Raw genomic sequence first — 15,264 nt, 5'->3', positions numbered from 1 at the left:
TGTGGTATACACATACACCTGTGTGACGCTATGTGGTATACACCTGTGTGGCCCTGTGCGGTATACACCTGTGTGACCCTGTGTGGTATACACCTGTGTGGCCCTGTGTGGTATACACCTGTGTGACGCTATGTGGTATACACCTGTGTGGCCCTGTGCGGTATACACCTGTGTGACCCTGTGTGGTATACACCTGTGTGACCCTGTGTGGTATACACCTGTGTGACGCTATGTGGTATACACCTGTGTGGCCCTGTGTGGTATACACCTGTGTGACGCTATGTGGTATACACCTGTGTGGCCCTGTGTGGTATACACCTGTGTGGCCCTGTGTGTTATACACCTGTGTGACGCTATGTGGTATACACCTGTGTGGCCCTGTGTGACGCTATGTGGTATACACCTGTGTGACACTGTGTGGTATACTCCTGTGTGGCCCTGTGTGGTATACTCCTGTGTGGCCCTTGAAGTGACGGCTGCTCGTCCAGGAACTAGTGCTGAACAATCACAGAACAGGGACTCAGCCACTTATAGCACAATCTGGGCGCCATGTTACGGAGTCTCTGTTCCCTCACACACTAACACTGGGACAGACACTAGAGTAGAGGCAAAGTGTAGCAGAGTCTGGCTGACATGTCTGTGGGCGGGTATGGGTCATTAGGTCGACAGTCACCAGGTCGATCACTATTGGTCGACATGCATTATGTCGACATGGTCATTAGGACGACATGAACAAGGTCGACATGAGGTTTTTTTTACTTTTTTTGTGTCGTTTTCTTCGTAAAGTGACGGGGAACCCCAATTAGTGCACTGTGGCCCTCATTCCGAGTTGTTCGCTCGGTAATTTTCTTCGCATCGCAGCGATTTTCCGCTAATTGCGCATGCGCAATGTTCGCACTGCGACTGCACCAAGTAAATTTGCTAAGAAGTTTGGTATTTTACTCACGGCATTACGAGGTTTATTCTTCGTTCTGGTGATCGTAGTGTGATTGACAGGAAGTGGGTGTTTCTGGGCGGAAACTGACCGTTTTATGGGTGTGTGTGAAAAAACGCTGGCGCTTCTGGGAAAAACGCGGGAGTGTCTGGAGAAACGGGGGAGTGTCTGGGCGAACGCAGGGTGTGTTTGTGACGTCAAACCAGGAACGAAACTGACTGAACTGATCGCAGTGGCAGAGTAAGTCTCGAGCTACTCAGAAACTGCTAAGAAATTTCTAATCGCAATTTTGAGAATCTTTCGTTCGCAATTTTGCTAAGCTAAGATTCACTCCCAGTAGGCAGCGGCTTAGCGTGTGCAATGCTGCTAAAAGCAGCTAGCGAGCGAACAACTCGGAATGAGGACCTGTGTCCCCTCGCTGCGCTCGCCATGCTTCAGTTACCGTTCCCAATTGTAGTCCACGTGGATCGTTAAGTGTGAAAAAGTAAAAAAAAAAAAATGAAAAAAAAAACCAACTCACGTCGACCCTTTTTCATGTCAACCAATAGTGGTTGACCTAATGACTGTCAATCTAAGTCTTGTCAATCTAATGACCGTAAGCCCTATAGAAGCACACACCTCATTTACTGCTATGGCTGCACATTCGTCTTCAGAACTGGAACAACGTATTACGGAAAGAGCGACACTGTTACATAGAGTAATGTATATCCTCCGACAGGGGGTCATTGCGACCTGATCGCACGCTGCGCTTCATCGCAGCCATGCGATCGGGTCAGAACTGCGCATGGCAGCGACGCCGCTAGCGAAGAAAGCGGTCGCAGCGGCGACCGCAAGAAGAGTGACAGGAGGAAGGCGTTCCGGGGCGTCAACTCACCGTTTTCTGGCCGTGAAGATCCGTACGCAGGCGAGTCGAGGCGTTTGGAGGGCGGATGTCTGACGTCAATTTCGGGACCTGCCACGCTGCATTCATCACACAGGGTAAGTAACTCTTACCCGGGTCTTGTTTTACACAAACCTTTTTTTGCATAGCAGTGCTGCACAAGCGATCGCAGCCCTGCTATATAGAAATACACTCCCCCATAGGCGGCGTCTAGTTGATCGCACGAGCAGCAAAAAGTTGCTACGTGCGATCAACTTGGAATGACCTGCGTTTTTCCTGGCACGCCTGCGTTTTTTCACACACTCCCTGAAAACGGTCATTGACACCCAGAAACGCCCACTTCCTGTCAATCACTCTGCAGTTAGCAGTGCGACTGAAAAGCTTCGCTAGACCTTGTGTGAAACTACATCGGCCGTTGTGAAAGTACGTTGCGCGTGCTCATTGCACCGCAAACACATGCGCAGAAGTGCCTTTTTTTGCATCATCGCTGCACAGCGAACATTTTCAGCTAGCGAACAACTTGGAATGACCCCCATAGTACTCCTGTCCCGGCACATTCTCGCTCTGCTCAGTACTCCTGTCCCGGCACATACTCCCTCTGCTCAGTACTCCTGTGCCGGCACATACTCCCTCTGCTCAGTACTCCTGTCCCGGCACATTCTCCCTCTGCTCAGTACTCCTGTCCCGGCACATTCTCGCTCTGCTCAGTACTCCTGTCCCGGCACATTCTCGCTCTGCTCAGTACTCCTGTCCCGGCACATTCTCGCTCTGCTCAGTACTCCTGTCCCGGAACATTCTCCTTCTGCTCAGTACTCCTGTCCCGGCACATTCTCCCTCTGCCCCTTACTCCTGTCCCGGCACATACTCCCTCTGCTCAGTACTGCTGTAACGGCACATACTCCCTCTGCTCAGTACTCCTGTCCCAGTACATTCTCCCTCTGCTCAGTACTCCTGTCCCAGTACATTCTCCCTCTGCTCAGTACTCCTGTCCCGGTACATTCTCCCTCTGCTCAGTACTCCTGTACCGGCACATACTCCCACTGCTCAGTACTCCTGTCCCGGTACATTCTCTCTCTGCTCAGTACTCCTGTCCCGGCACATACTCCCTCTGCTCAGTACTCCTGTCCCGGCACATACTCCCTCCGCTCAATACTCCTGTCCCGGCACATTCTACCTCTGCCCCGTACGACACATTCCCCCTCTTATCCCTGGACATACTCCCTCTGCTCCGTACTCCTGTCCCGGCACATTCTCCCTTTGTCTGGTACTCTTATCCCTGGACATACTCCCTCTGCTCTGTACTCCTGTCCCGGCACATTCTCCCTCTGCTCAGTACTCAGTAATTTTGGTCATCACTTGAGTAAGTATAAATAATACAATATACATCAAGTCTTTGTGATTTTCACTGTAGTTCCTGAATACAATGTGAGTAGAAATCACCTCATTTGAATTCAAAAGCAAAAACGTTATATTTTAACAATGAACGTTCTCCTCTGTGCGCAGACAATACAGCTCTCTTCTCTCTGCTGTCTGTCAGTTGTACCTCACTGTAGTTGGCAGCACACCCTGCAGTAATAAAGATTCATCTAAGCACAATATAGTGAGTGTTGTGTGACTGCACCACACTCTCATCAATCAGAGTGCAGATACTCAACAGTGTGTGCTGATCCTATATACACCTAATCACATCCATATACACCTCTCCTGATCCTATATACCCCATATTAATATTTTCATCCTTTATTTATATCCGGGGATCCGCAGCGCCCACTGACAGAGTACATAATCACATGATCAATACAAGAAAACTGTGACTTACAGTACCAGACAATATGAGAAAGTACACGGTACATAGACGGCACCGGAATAAGTGTCAGGGCGGCAGAAACTGAGGGATTTGGTGCCGTCAAAGGGAGTAACGAAAACAAGATAGGTTAAGAGACGGAAAAGCACGAGGGAAGAGGGCCCTGCTCGTTAGAGCTTACATTCTAAAGGGGAGGGGCAGACAGACATGTATACCTCTCCTGATCCTATATTCCCCTCATCACATCTATATGCACCTCTCCTGATCCTATATACCCCTCATCACATCTATATACACCTCATCACATCTATATACACCTCATCACATCTATATACACCTCTCCTGATCCTATAAACTCCTCATCACATCCATATACACCTCTCCTGATCCTATATTCCCCTCATCACATCCATATACACCTCTCCTGATCCTATATTCCCCTCATCACATCTATATGCAATTCTCCTGATCCTATATACCCCTCATCACATCTATATACACCTCATCACATCTATATACACCTCTCCTGATCCTATATACCCCTCATCACATCCATATACACCTCTCCTGATCCTATATACCCCTCAGCACATCCATATATCCCTCATCACATCCATATACACCTCTCCTGATCCTATATACCCCTCATCACATCCATATACACCTCTCCTGATCCTATATACCCCTCATCACATCCATATACACCTCTCCTGATCCTATATTCTCCTCATCACATCTGTATACACCTCTCCTGATTCTATATACCCCTCATCACATCCATATACCCCTCATCACATCCATATACACCTCTCCTGATCCTATATACCCCTCATCACATCTATATATACCTCTCCTGATCCTATATACCCCTCATCACATCTATATACACCTCATCACATCTATATACACCTCATCACATCTATATACACCTCTCCTGATCCTATATACACCTCTCCTGATCCTATATACCCCTCATCACATCCATATATCCCTCATCACATCCATATACACCTCTCCTTATCCTATATACCCCTCATCACATCCATATACACCTCTCCTGATCCTATATACCCCTCATCACATCCATATACACCTCTCCTGATCCTATATCCCCCTCATCACATCTATATACCCCTCATCACATCTATATACACCTCATCACATCTATATACACCTCTCCTGATCCTATATACCCCTCATCACATCCATATACACCTCTCCTGATCCTATATTCCCCTGATCACATCCATATACACCTCTCCTGATCCTATATTCCCCTCATCACATCTATATGCACCTCTCCTGATCCTATATACCTCTCATCACATCTATATACACCTCATCACATCTATATACACCTCTCCTGATCCTATATACCCCTCATCACATCCATATACACCTCTCCTGATTCTATATACCCCTCAGCACATCCATATATCCCTCATCACATCCATATAAACCTCTCCTGATCCTATATACCCCTCATCACATCCATATACACCTCTCCTGATCCTATATACTCCTCATCACATCCATATACACCTCTCCTGATCCTATATTCCCCTCATCACATCTATATGCACCTCTCCTGATCCTATATACCCCTCATCACATCTATATACACCTCATCACATCTATATACACCTCTCCTGATCCTATATACCCCTCATCACATCCATATACACCTCTCCTGATTCTATATACTCCTCAGCACATCCATATATCCCTCATCACATCCATATACACCTCTCCTGATCCTATATACCCCTCATCACATCCATATACACCTCTCCTGATCCTATATACTCCTCATTACATCCATATACACCTCTCCTGATCCTATATTCTCCTCATCACATCTGTATACACCTCTCCTGATTCCATATACCCCTCATCACATCCATATACCCCTCATCACATCCATATACACCTCTCCTGATCCTATATACCCCTCATCACATCTATATACACCTCTCCTGATCCTATATACCCCTCATCACATCCATATATCCCTCATCACATCCATATACACCTCTCCTGATCCTATATACCCCCTCATCACATCAATATACACCTCTCCTGATCCTATATACCCCTCATCACATCTATATACACCTCATCACATCTATATACACCTCTCCTGATCCTATATACCCCTCATCACATCTATATACACCTCTCCTGATCCTATATACCCCTCATCACATACATATATCCCTCATCACATAAATATACACCTCTCCTGATCCTATATACCCCTCATCACATCAATATACACCTCTCCTGATTTTATATACCCCTCATCACATCTATATACACCTCATCACATCTATATACACCTCTCCTGATCCTATATACCCCTCATCACATCTATATACACCTCTCCTGATCCTATATACCCCTTATCACATCCATATATCCCTCATCACATCCATATACACCTCTCCTGATCCTATATACCCCTCATCACATCCATATACACCTCTCCTGATCCTATATACCCCTCATCACATCCATATACACCTCTCCTGATCCTATACACCCCTCATCAGAGCCATACACACCGCTACTGATCCTATATATACCTCATCAAATCCATACGCACCTCTCCTGATCCTATATACCCCTCATCACATCCATACACACCTCTACTGATCCTATATATACCTCATCAAATCCACATGCACCTCTCCTAATCCTATATACCCCTTGTCACATCCATATGTACCTTTCCTGATCCTATATACCCCTCATCACATCCATATACACCTCTCCTGATCCTATATACCCCTCATCACATCCATATGCACCTCTCCTGATCCTATATACCCCTCATCACATCTATATACACCTCATCACATCTATATACACCTCTCCTGATCCTATATACCCCTCATCACATCTATATACACCTCTCCTGATCCTATATACCCCTTATCACATCCATATATCCCTCATCACATCCATATACACCTCTCCTGATCCTGTATACCCCTCATCACATCCATATACACCTCTCCTGATCCTATATACCCCTCATCACATCCATATACACCTCTCCTGATCCTATACACGCCTCATCAGAGCCATACACACCTCTATTGATCCTATATATACCTCATTAAATCCATACGCACCTCTCCTGATCCTATATACCCCTCATCACATCCACATGCACCTCTCCTGATCCTATATACCCCTCATCAGATCCATACACACCTCTACTGATCCTATATATACCTCATCAAATCCACATGCACCTCTCCTGATCCTATATACCCCTCATCACATCCATATGCACCTCTCCTGATCCTATATTCGCCTCATCACATCCATATGCACCTCTCCTGATCCTATATACCCCTCGTCACTTCCATATGTACCTTTTCTGATCCTATATACCCCTCATCACATCCATATGAACTTTTCCTGATCCTATATACCCCTCATCACATCCATATACACCTCTCCTGATCCTATATACCCCTCATCACATCCATATGAACTTTTCCTGATCCTATATACCCCTCATCACATCCATATACACCTCTCCTGATCCTATATACACTGCATCACATCCATATACACCTCTCCTGATCCTATATTCCCCTCATCACATCCATATACACCTCTCCTAATCCTATATACCCCTCATCACATCCATATACACCTCTCCTGATCCTATATCCCCCTCATCACATCTATATACCCCTCATCACATCTATATACACCTCATCACATCTATATACACCTCTCCTGATCCTATATACCCCTCATCACATCCATATACACCTCTCCTGATCCTATATTCCCCTCATCACATCCATATACACCTCTCCTGATCCTATATTCCCCTCATCACATCTATATGCACCTCTCCTGATCCTATATACCCCTCATCACATCTATATACACCTCATCACATCTATATACACCTCTCCTGATCCTATATACCCCTCATCACATCCATATACACCTCTCCTGATTCTATATACCCCTCAGCACATCCATATATCCCTCATCACATCCATATACACCTCTCCTGATCCTATATACCCCTCATCACATCCATATACACCTCTCCTGATCCTATATACTCCTCATCACATCCATGCACACCTCTCCTGATCCTATATTCCCCTCATCACATCTATATGCACCTCTCCTGATCCTATATACCCCTCATCACATCTATATACACCTCATCACATCTATATACACCTCTCCTGATCCTATATACCCCTCATCACATCCATATACACCTCTCCTGATTCTATATACCCCTCAGCACATCCATATATCCCTCATCACATCCATATACACCTCTCGTGATCCTATATACCCCTCATCACATCCATATACACCTCTCCTGATCCTATATACTCCTCATTACATCCATATACACCTCTCCTGATCCTATATTCTCCTCATCACATCTGTATACACCTCTCCTGATTCTATATACCCCTCATCACATCCATATACCCCTCATCACATCCATATACACCTCTCCTGATCCTATATACCCCTCATCACATCTATATACACCTCTCCTGATCCTATATACCCCTCATCACATCCATATATCCCTCATCACATCCATATACACCTCTCCTGATCCTATATACCCCCTCATCACATCAATATACACCTCTCCTGATCCTATATACCCCTCATCACATCTATATACACCTCATCACATCTATATACACCTCTCCTGATCCTATATACCCCTCATCACATCTATATACACCTCTCCTGATCCTATATACCCCTCATCACATCCATATATCCCTCATCACATAAATATACACCTCTCCTGATCCTATATACCCCTCATCACATCAATATACACCTCTCCTGATTTAATATACCCCTCATCACATCTATATACACCTCATCACATCTATATACACCTCTCCTGATCCTATATACCCCTCATCACATCTATATACACCTCTCCTGATCCTATATACCCCTTATCACATCCATATATCCCTCATCACATCCATATACACCTCTCCTGATCCTATATACCCCTCATCACATCCATATACACCTCTCCTGATCCTATATACCCCTCATCACATCCATATACACCTCTCCTGATCCTATACACCCCTCATCAGAGCCATACACACCTCTACTGATCCTATATATACCTCATCAAATCCATACGCACCTCTCCTGATCCTATATACCCCTCATCACATCCATATGCACCTCCTGATCCTATATACCCCTCATCAGATCCATACACACCTCTACTGATCCTATATATACCTCATCAAATCCACATGCACCTCTCCTAATCCTATATACCCCTTGTCACATCCATGTGTACCTTTCCTGATCCTATATACCCCTCATCACATCCATATACACCTCTCCTGATCCTATATACCCCTCATCACATCCATATGCACCTCTCCTGATCCTATATACCCCTCATCACATCTATATACACCTCATCACATCTATATACACCTCTCCTGATCCTATATACCCCTCATCACATCTATATACACCTCTCCTGATCCTATATACCCCTTATCACATCCATATAGCCCTCATCACATCCATATACACCTCTCCTGATCCTGTATACCCCTCATCACATCCATATACACCTCTCCTGATCCTATATACCCCTCATCACATCCATATACACCTCTCCTGATCCTATACACGCCTCATCAGAGCCATACACACCTCTACTGATCCTATATATACCTCATCAAATCCATACGCACCTCTCCTGATCCTATATACCCCTCATCACATCCATATGCACCTCTCCTGATCCTATATACCCCTCATCAGATCCATACACACCTCTACTGATCCTATATATACCTCATCAAATCCACATGCACCTCTGCTGATCCTATATACCCCTCATCACATCCATATGCACCTCTCCTGATCCTATATTCGCCTCATCACATCCATATGCACCTCTCCTGATCCTATATACCCCTCATCACATCTATATACACCTCATCACATCTATATACACCTCTCCTGATCCTATATACCCCTCATCACATCCATATACACCTCTCCTGATTCTATATACCCCTCAGCACATCCATATATCCCTCATCACATCCATATACACCTCTCGTGATCCTATATACCCCTCATCACATCCATATACACCTCTCCTGATCCTATATACTCCTCATTACATCCATATACACCTCTCCTGATCCTATATTCTCCTCATCACATCTGTATACACCTCTTCTGATTCTATATACCCCTCATCACATCCATATACCCCTCATCACATCCATATACACCTCTCCTGATCCTATATACCCCTCATCACATCTATATACACCTCTCCTGATCCTATATACCCCTCATCACATCCATATATCCCTCATCACATCCATATACACCTCTCCTGATCCTATATACCCCCTCATCACATCAATATACACCTCTCCTGATCCTATATACCCCTCATCACATCTATATACACCTCTCCTGATCCTATATACCCCTCATCACATCTATATACACCTCTCCTGATCCTATATACCCCTCATCACATCCATATATCCCTCATCACATAAATATACACCTCTCCTGATCCTATATACCCCTCATCACATCAATATACACCTCTCCTGATTTAATATACCCCTCATCACATCTATATACACCTCATCACATCTATATACACCTCTCTTGATCCTATATACCCCTCATCACATCTATATACACCTCTCCTGATCCTATATACCCCTTATCACATCCATATATCCCTCATCACATCCATATACACCTCTCCTGATCCTATATACCCCTCATCACATCCATATACACCTCTCCTGATCCTATATACCCCTCATCACATCCATATACACCTCTCCTGATCCTATACACCCCTCATCAGAGCCATACACACCTCTACTGATCCTATATATACCTCATCAAATCCATACGCACCTCTCCTGATCCTATATACCCCTCATCACATCCATATGCACCTCTCCTGATCCTATATACCCCTCATCAGATCCATACACACCTCTACTGATCCTATATATACCTCATCAAATCCACATGCACCTCTCCTAATCCTATATACCCCTTGTCACATCCATATGTACCTTTCCTGATCCTATATACCCCTCATCACATCCATATACACCTCTCCTGATCCTATATACCCCTCATCACATCCATATGCACCTCTCCTGATCCTATATACCCCTCATCACATCTATATACACCTCATCACATCTATATACACCTCTCCTGATCCTATATACCCCTCATCACATCTATATACACCTCTCCTGATCCTATATACCCCTTATCACATCCATATAGCCCTCATCACATCCATATACACCTCTCCTGATCCTGTATACCCCTCATCACATCCATATACACCTCTCCTGATCCTATATACCCCTCATCACATCCATATACACCTCTCCTGATCCTATACACGCCTCATCAGAGCCATACACACCTCTACTGATCCTATATATACCTCATCAAATCCATACGCACCTCTCCTGATCCTATATACCCCTCATCACATCCATATGCACCTCTCCTGATCCTATATACCCCTCATCAGATCCATACACACCTCTACTGATCCTATATATACCTCATCAAATCCACATGCACCTCTCCTGATCCTATATACCCCTCATCACATCCATATGCACCTCTCCTGATCCTATATTCGCCTCATCACATCCATATGCACCTCTCCTGATCCTATATACCCCTCGTCACTTCCATATGTACCTTTTCTGATCCTATATACCCCTCATCACATCCATATGAACTTTTCCTGATCCTATATACCCCTCATCACATCCATATACACCTCTCCTGATCCTATATACCCCTCATCACATCCATATGAACTTTTCCTGATCCTATATACCCCTCATCACATCCATATACACCTCTCCTGATCCTATATACACTGCATCACATCCATATACACCTCTCCTGATCCTATATTCCCCTCATCACATCCATATACACCTCTCCTGATCCTATATACCCCTCATCACATCCATATACACCTCTCCTGATCCTATATTCCCCTCATCACATACATATACACCTCTCCTGATCCTATATTCCCCTCATCACATCCATATACACCTCTCCTGATCCTATATACCCCTCATCACATCCATATACACCTCTCCTGATCCTATATACCACTCATCACATCCATAAACACCTCTCCTGTTCCTATATTCCCCTCATCACATCCATGCACACCTCATCACATCCTTATACCCCTCATCACATCCATATACACCTCTCCTGTTCCTATTTACCCCTCATCACATCCATATACACCTCATCACATCTATATACACCTCTCCTGATCCTATATACCCCTCATCACATCCATATACACCTCATCACATCCATATACACCTCTCCTGATCCTATATACCCCTCATCACATCCATATACACCTCTCCTGATCCTATATACCCCTCATCACATATATACACCTCTCCTGGTCCTATATACCCCTCATCACATCCATATACACCTCTCCTGATCCTATATACCCCTCATCACATCCATATACACCTCTCCTGATCCTATATACCCCTCATCACATGTATACACCTCTCCTGATCCTATATACCCCTCATCACATCCATATACACCTCATCACATCCATATACACCTCTCCTGATCCTATATACCCCTCATCACATCCATATACACCTCTCCTGAGCCTATATACCCCTCATCACATGTATACACCTCTCCTGATCCTATATACTCCTCATCACATCCATATACTGTACACCTCTCCTGATCCTATATACCCCTCATCGCAGCCATACACGCATCTCCTCGGTTGCCCCACGCCTTGCCCCCAGTGGGAGACAGCTGCTGATATGTCTGTGCAATATACCATACTGGGAGCTACACTGCAGCCATCACACACGTCTGGAGGAAGGGGACAAGTGCCGCAGTGACCTCGGGGGGCTCAGTCAGTAGGATTGCCGGCTCTGTGGAGCATCAGCAGGGAAAGGGTTAGGTGCTTCCTGCAGCTGTCTGCTGGTACAGAGCCCAGCCTCTAACTTACACAAAGATGCCAGATCCCTGCCAGCCGCCCCCTCCCCCAATCTCCTGAAATTACACAGTGCCAGTGCATGGCATGAGGGACCCGGGGAGACGTGGGCACTGCCCCCCAGTAATACAATGCAGGGAGCAGGAATCTACAGTGAGGGTATTCCAATGCAGCAACGGTGGCCAGAGCATGGCATGAGAGACCCGGGGAGACGTGGGCACTGCCCCCAGTAATACAATGCAGGGAACAGGAATCTACAGTGAGGGTATTCCAATGCAGCAACGGTGGCCAGAGCATGGCATGAGAGACCCGGGGAGACGTGGGCACTGCCCCCAGTAGTACAATGCAGGGAGCAGGAATCTACAGTGAGGGCATTCCAATGCAGCAACGGTGGCCAGAGCATGGCATGAGAGACCCGGGGAGACGTGGGCACTGCCCCCAGTAGTACAATGCAGGGAGCAGGAATCTACAGTGAGGGTATTCCAATGCAGTAACGGTGGCCAGAGCATGGCATGAGAGACCCGGGGAGACGTGGGCACTGCCCCCCAGTAATACAATGCAGGGAGCAGGAATCTACAGTGGGGGTATTCCAATGCAGCAACGGTGGCCGGAGCATGGCAACAATCACTTATATACATTCTGTATGCAGACCCTCATCTCCGTGTACACGGCGGAATGTCTACATGCAGACATACATATATCTGTACACACGTACATACATGACTATATAACTGTACACATATACTCTATACATGTGTGTGTAATATACATACATACATACATACATACACAAAAATACATCACTAGACACACACACACTATAGATAGATAGATAGATAGATAGATAGATAGATAGATAGATAGATAGATAGATAGATAGATAGATAGATAGATAGATAGATAGATATGGACAGATAGACAGACAGACTGACTGGTGGATGTAGATAGACTGATGGATACATATAGATAGACTGATGGATGGACAGTATATAGACTGGTGGATACATATAGATAAACTGATAGATGGACAGTATATAGACTGGTGGATAGATGGATAGACGGATGGATGGATAAATCTAGATAGACTGACAGTATATAGACTTAGACTTAGATAGATAGATAGATAGATAGATAGATAGATAGATAGATAGATAGATAGATAGATAGATAGATAGATAGATAGATAGATATGGATAGATAGATATGGATAGACTGATGGATAAATCTAGATAGACTGATGGATGGACAGTATATAGACTGGTGGATAGATATAGATAGATGGATAGACGGATGGATAAATCTAGATAGACTGACAGTATATAGACTTAGATAGATAGATAGATAGATAGATAGATAGATAGATAGATAGATAGATAGATATGGATAGATAGATATGGATAGACTGATGGATAAATCTAGATAGACTGATGGATGGACAGTATATAGACTGGTGGATAGATATAGATAGATGGATAGACGGATGGATAAATCTAGATAGACTGACAGTATATAGACTTAGATAGATAGATAGATAGATAGATAGATAGATAGATAGATAGATAGATAGATAGATAGATAGACAGACAGACTGATGGATAAATATAGATAGACTGATGGACGGATAGTATATAGACTGGTGGATAGATATAGATGGATGGATAATGACGATAGATAGATAGATAGATAGATAGATAGATAGATAGATAGATAGATAGATAGATAGATAGATAGATACTGACAGTATACAGACTGATGGATGGATAAATATAGATAGATGGATAGACTGATGGATGGCACAGTGGTGAGTAGGTATGCATTGGGGGCGTGTCCCCCCTCCACGGAGCCCCTCCCCTGCCGGTTACCTTCATGTCATTGATGATGGCCTGGAAGAGGCCCCCCAGGGCCCCGCACTCCTTGTCCGCAGCCTCCATGGCCGGGCAGTCGCTGCTGGGGGACGGGGGTAGATTCCTCCGGACGAGCTGGCAGAGCGGCAGCGGCTCCTCCGGGGGTCAGTCTCAGATGCCCCGGCTCCGGGGGCAGAAGCAGCAGCAGCAGCCTCCTGGGGTCACCAGCATCCCTGCAGAGCCTGGCAGCAGAGCCTGGGATAATAATGTGCTGCTGTGTGCAGAGCGGTGAGAGGCTGCAGTGCAGCAGCAGCAGCAGCACAGGAGAGGGAGGGACAGAAGCGCTGCTGCTGCTGCTGCTGAGGAGGAGGGGGGCATCATCTGCCCACCCACCCAGACTGCTGCTCTCATGTCTGTCACTGAGGGTCTGTCACTGAGGGGGGGTTACTGAGGGGCCTGTCACTGACTGAGGGTCTCTCACAGAGGGGGGGTCTGTCACTGAGGGTCTGTCATTGACGGGGGGAAGGGGGGGTTACTCAGGGGTCTGTCAGTGGGTGGTGGGGGGGGGGGGGGTCTGAGGGGTCTGTCACTGCAGGGGGGTCACTGAGGGGGGGGTTACTGAGGGGACTGTCACTGACTGAGGGTCTCTCACAGAGGGGGGGTCTGTCTCTGAGGAGTCTGTCACTGGGGGGGGGGGGGGGTTACTGAGGGGAC

The 15,264-nt window shown here is 45.6% G+C and overlaps 1 protein-coding gene across 2 annotated transcripts in view; it reads right to left on the bottom strand.

The window, feature by feature from the left end:
• MTSS2 (MTSS I-BAR domain containing 2) overlaps positions 1-14,877 on the bottom strand; it is a 178,086-nt gene extending 163,209 nt beyond the window's left edge. The window contains exon 1 of one of the 2 annotated variants that reach the window (XM_063945862.1): positions 14,569-14,877. In XM_063945862.1, coding sequence (XP_063801932.1) covers positions 14,569-14,637 — 69 coding nt within the window. In that variant the 5' untranslated portion in view covers positions 14,638-14,877. The remainder of the gene's footprint in view (positions 1-14,568) is intronic. The other variant, XM_063945861.1, reaches the window with a different exon arrangement.
• Positions 14,878-15,264: the final 387 nt, after the last annotated feature.

Source organism: Pseudophryne corroboree, chromosome 11 (assembly GCF_028390025.1).
Source record: "Pseudophryne corroboree isolate aPseCor3 chromosome 11, aPseCor3.hap2, whole genome shotgun sequence".
Lineage (NCBI taxonomy): Eukaryota > Metazoa > Chordata > Amphibia > Anura > Myobatrachidae > Pseudophryne > Pseudophryne corroboree.
Note: the sequence above shows the minus strand (reverse complement) of the source record. Positions and strands in the feature narration are given on the sequence as shown.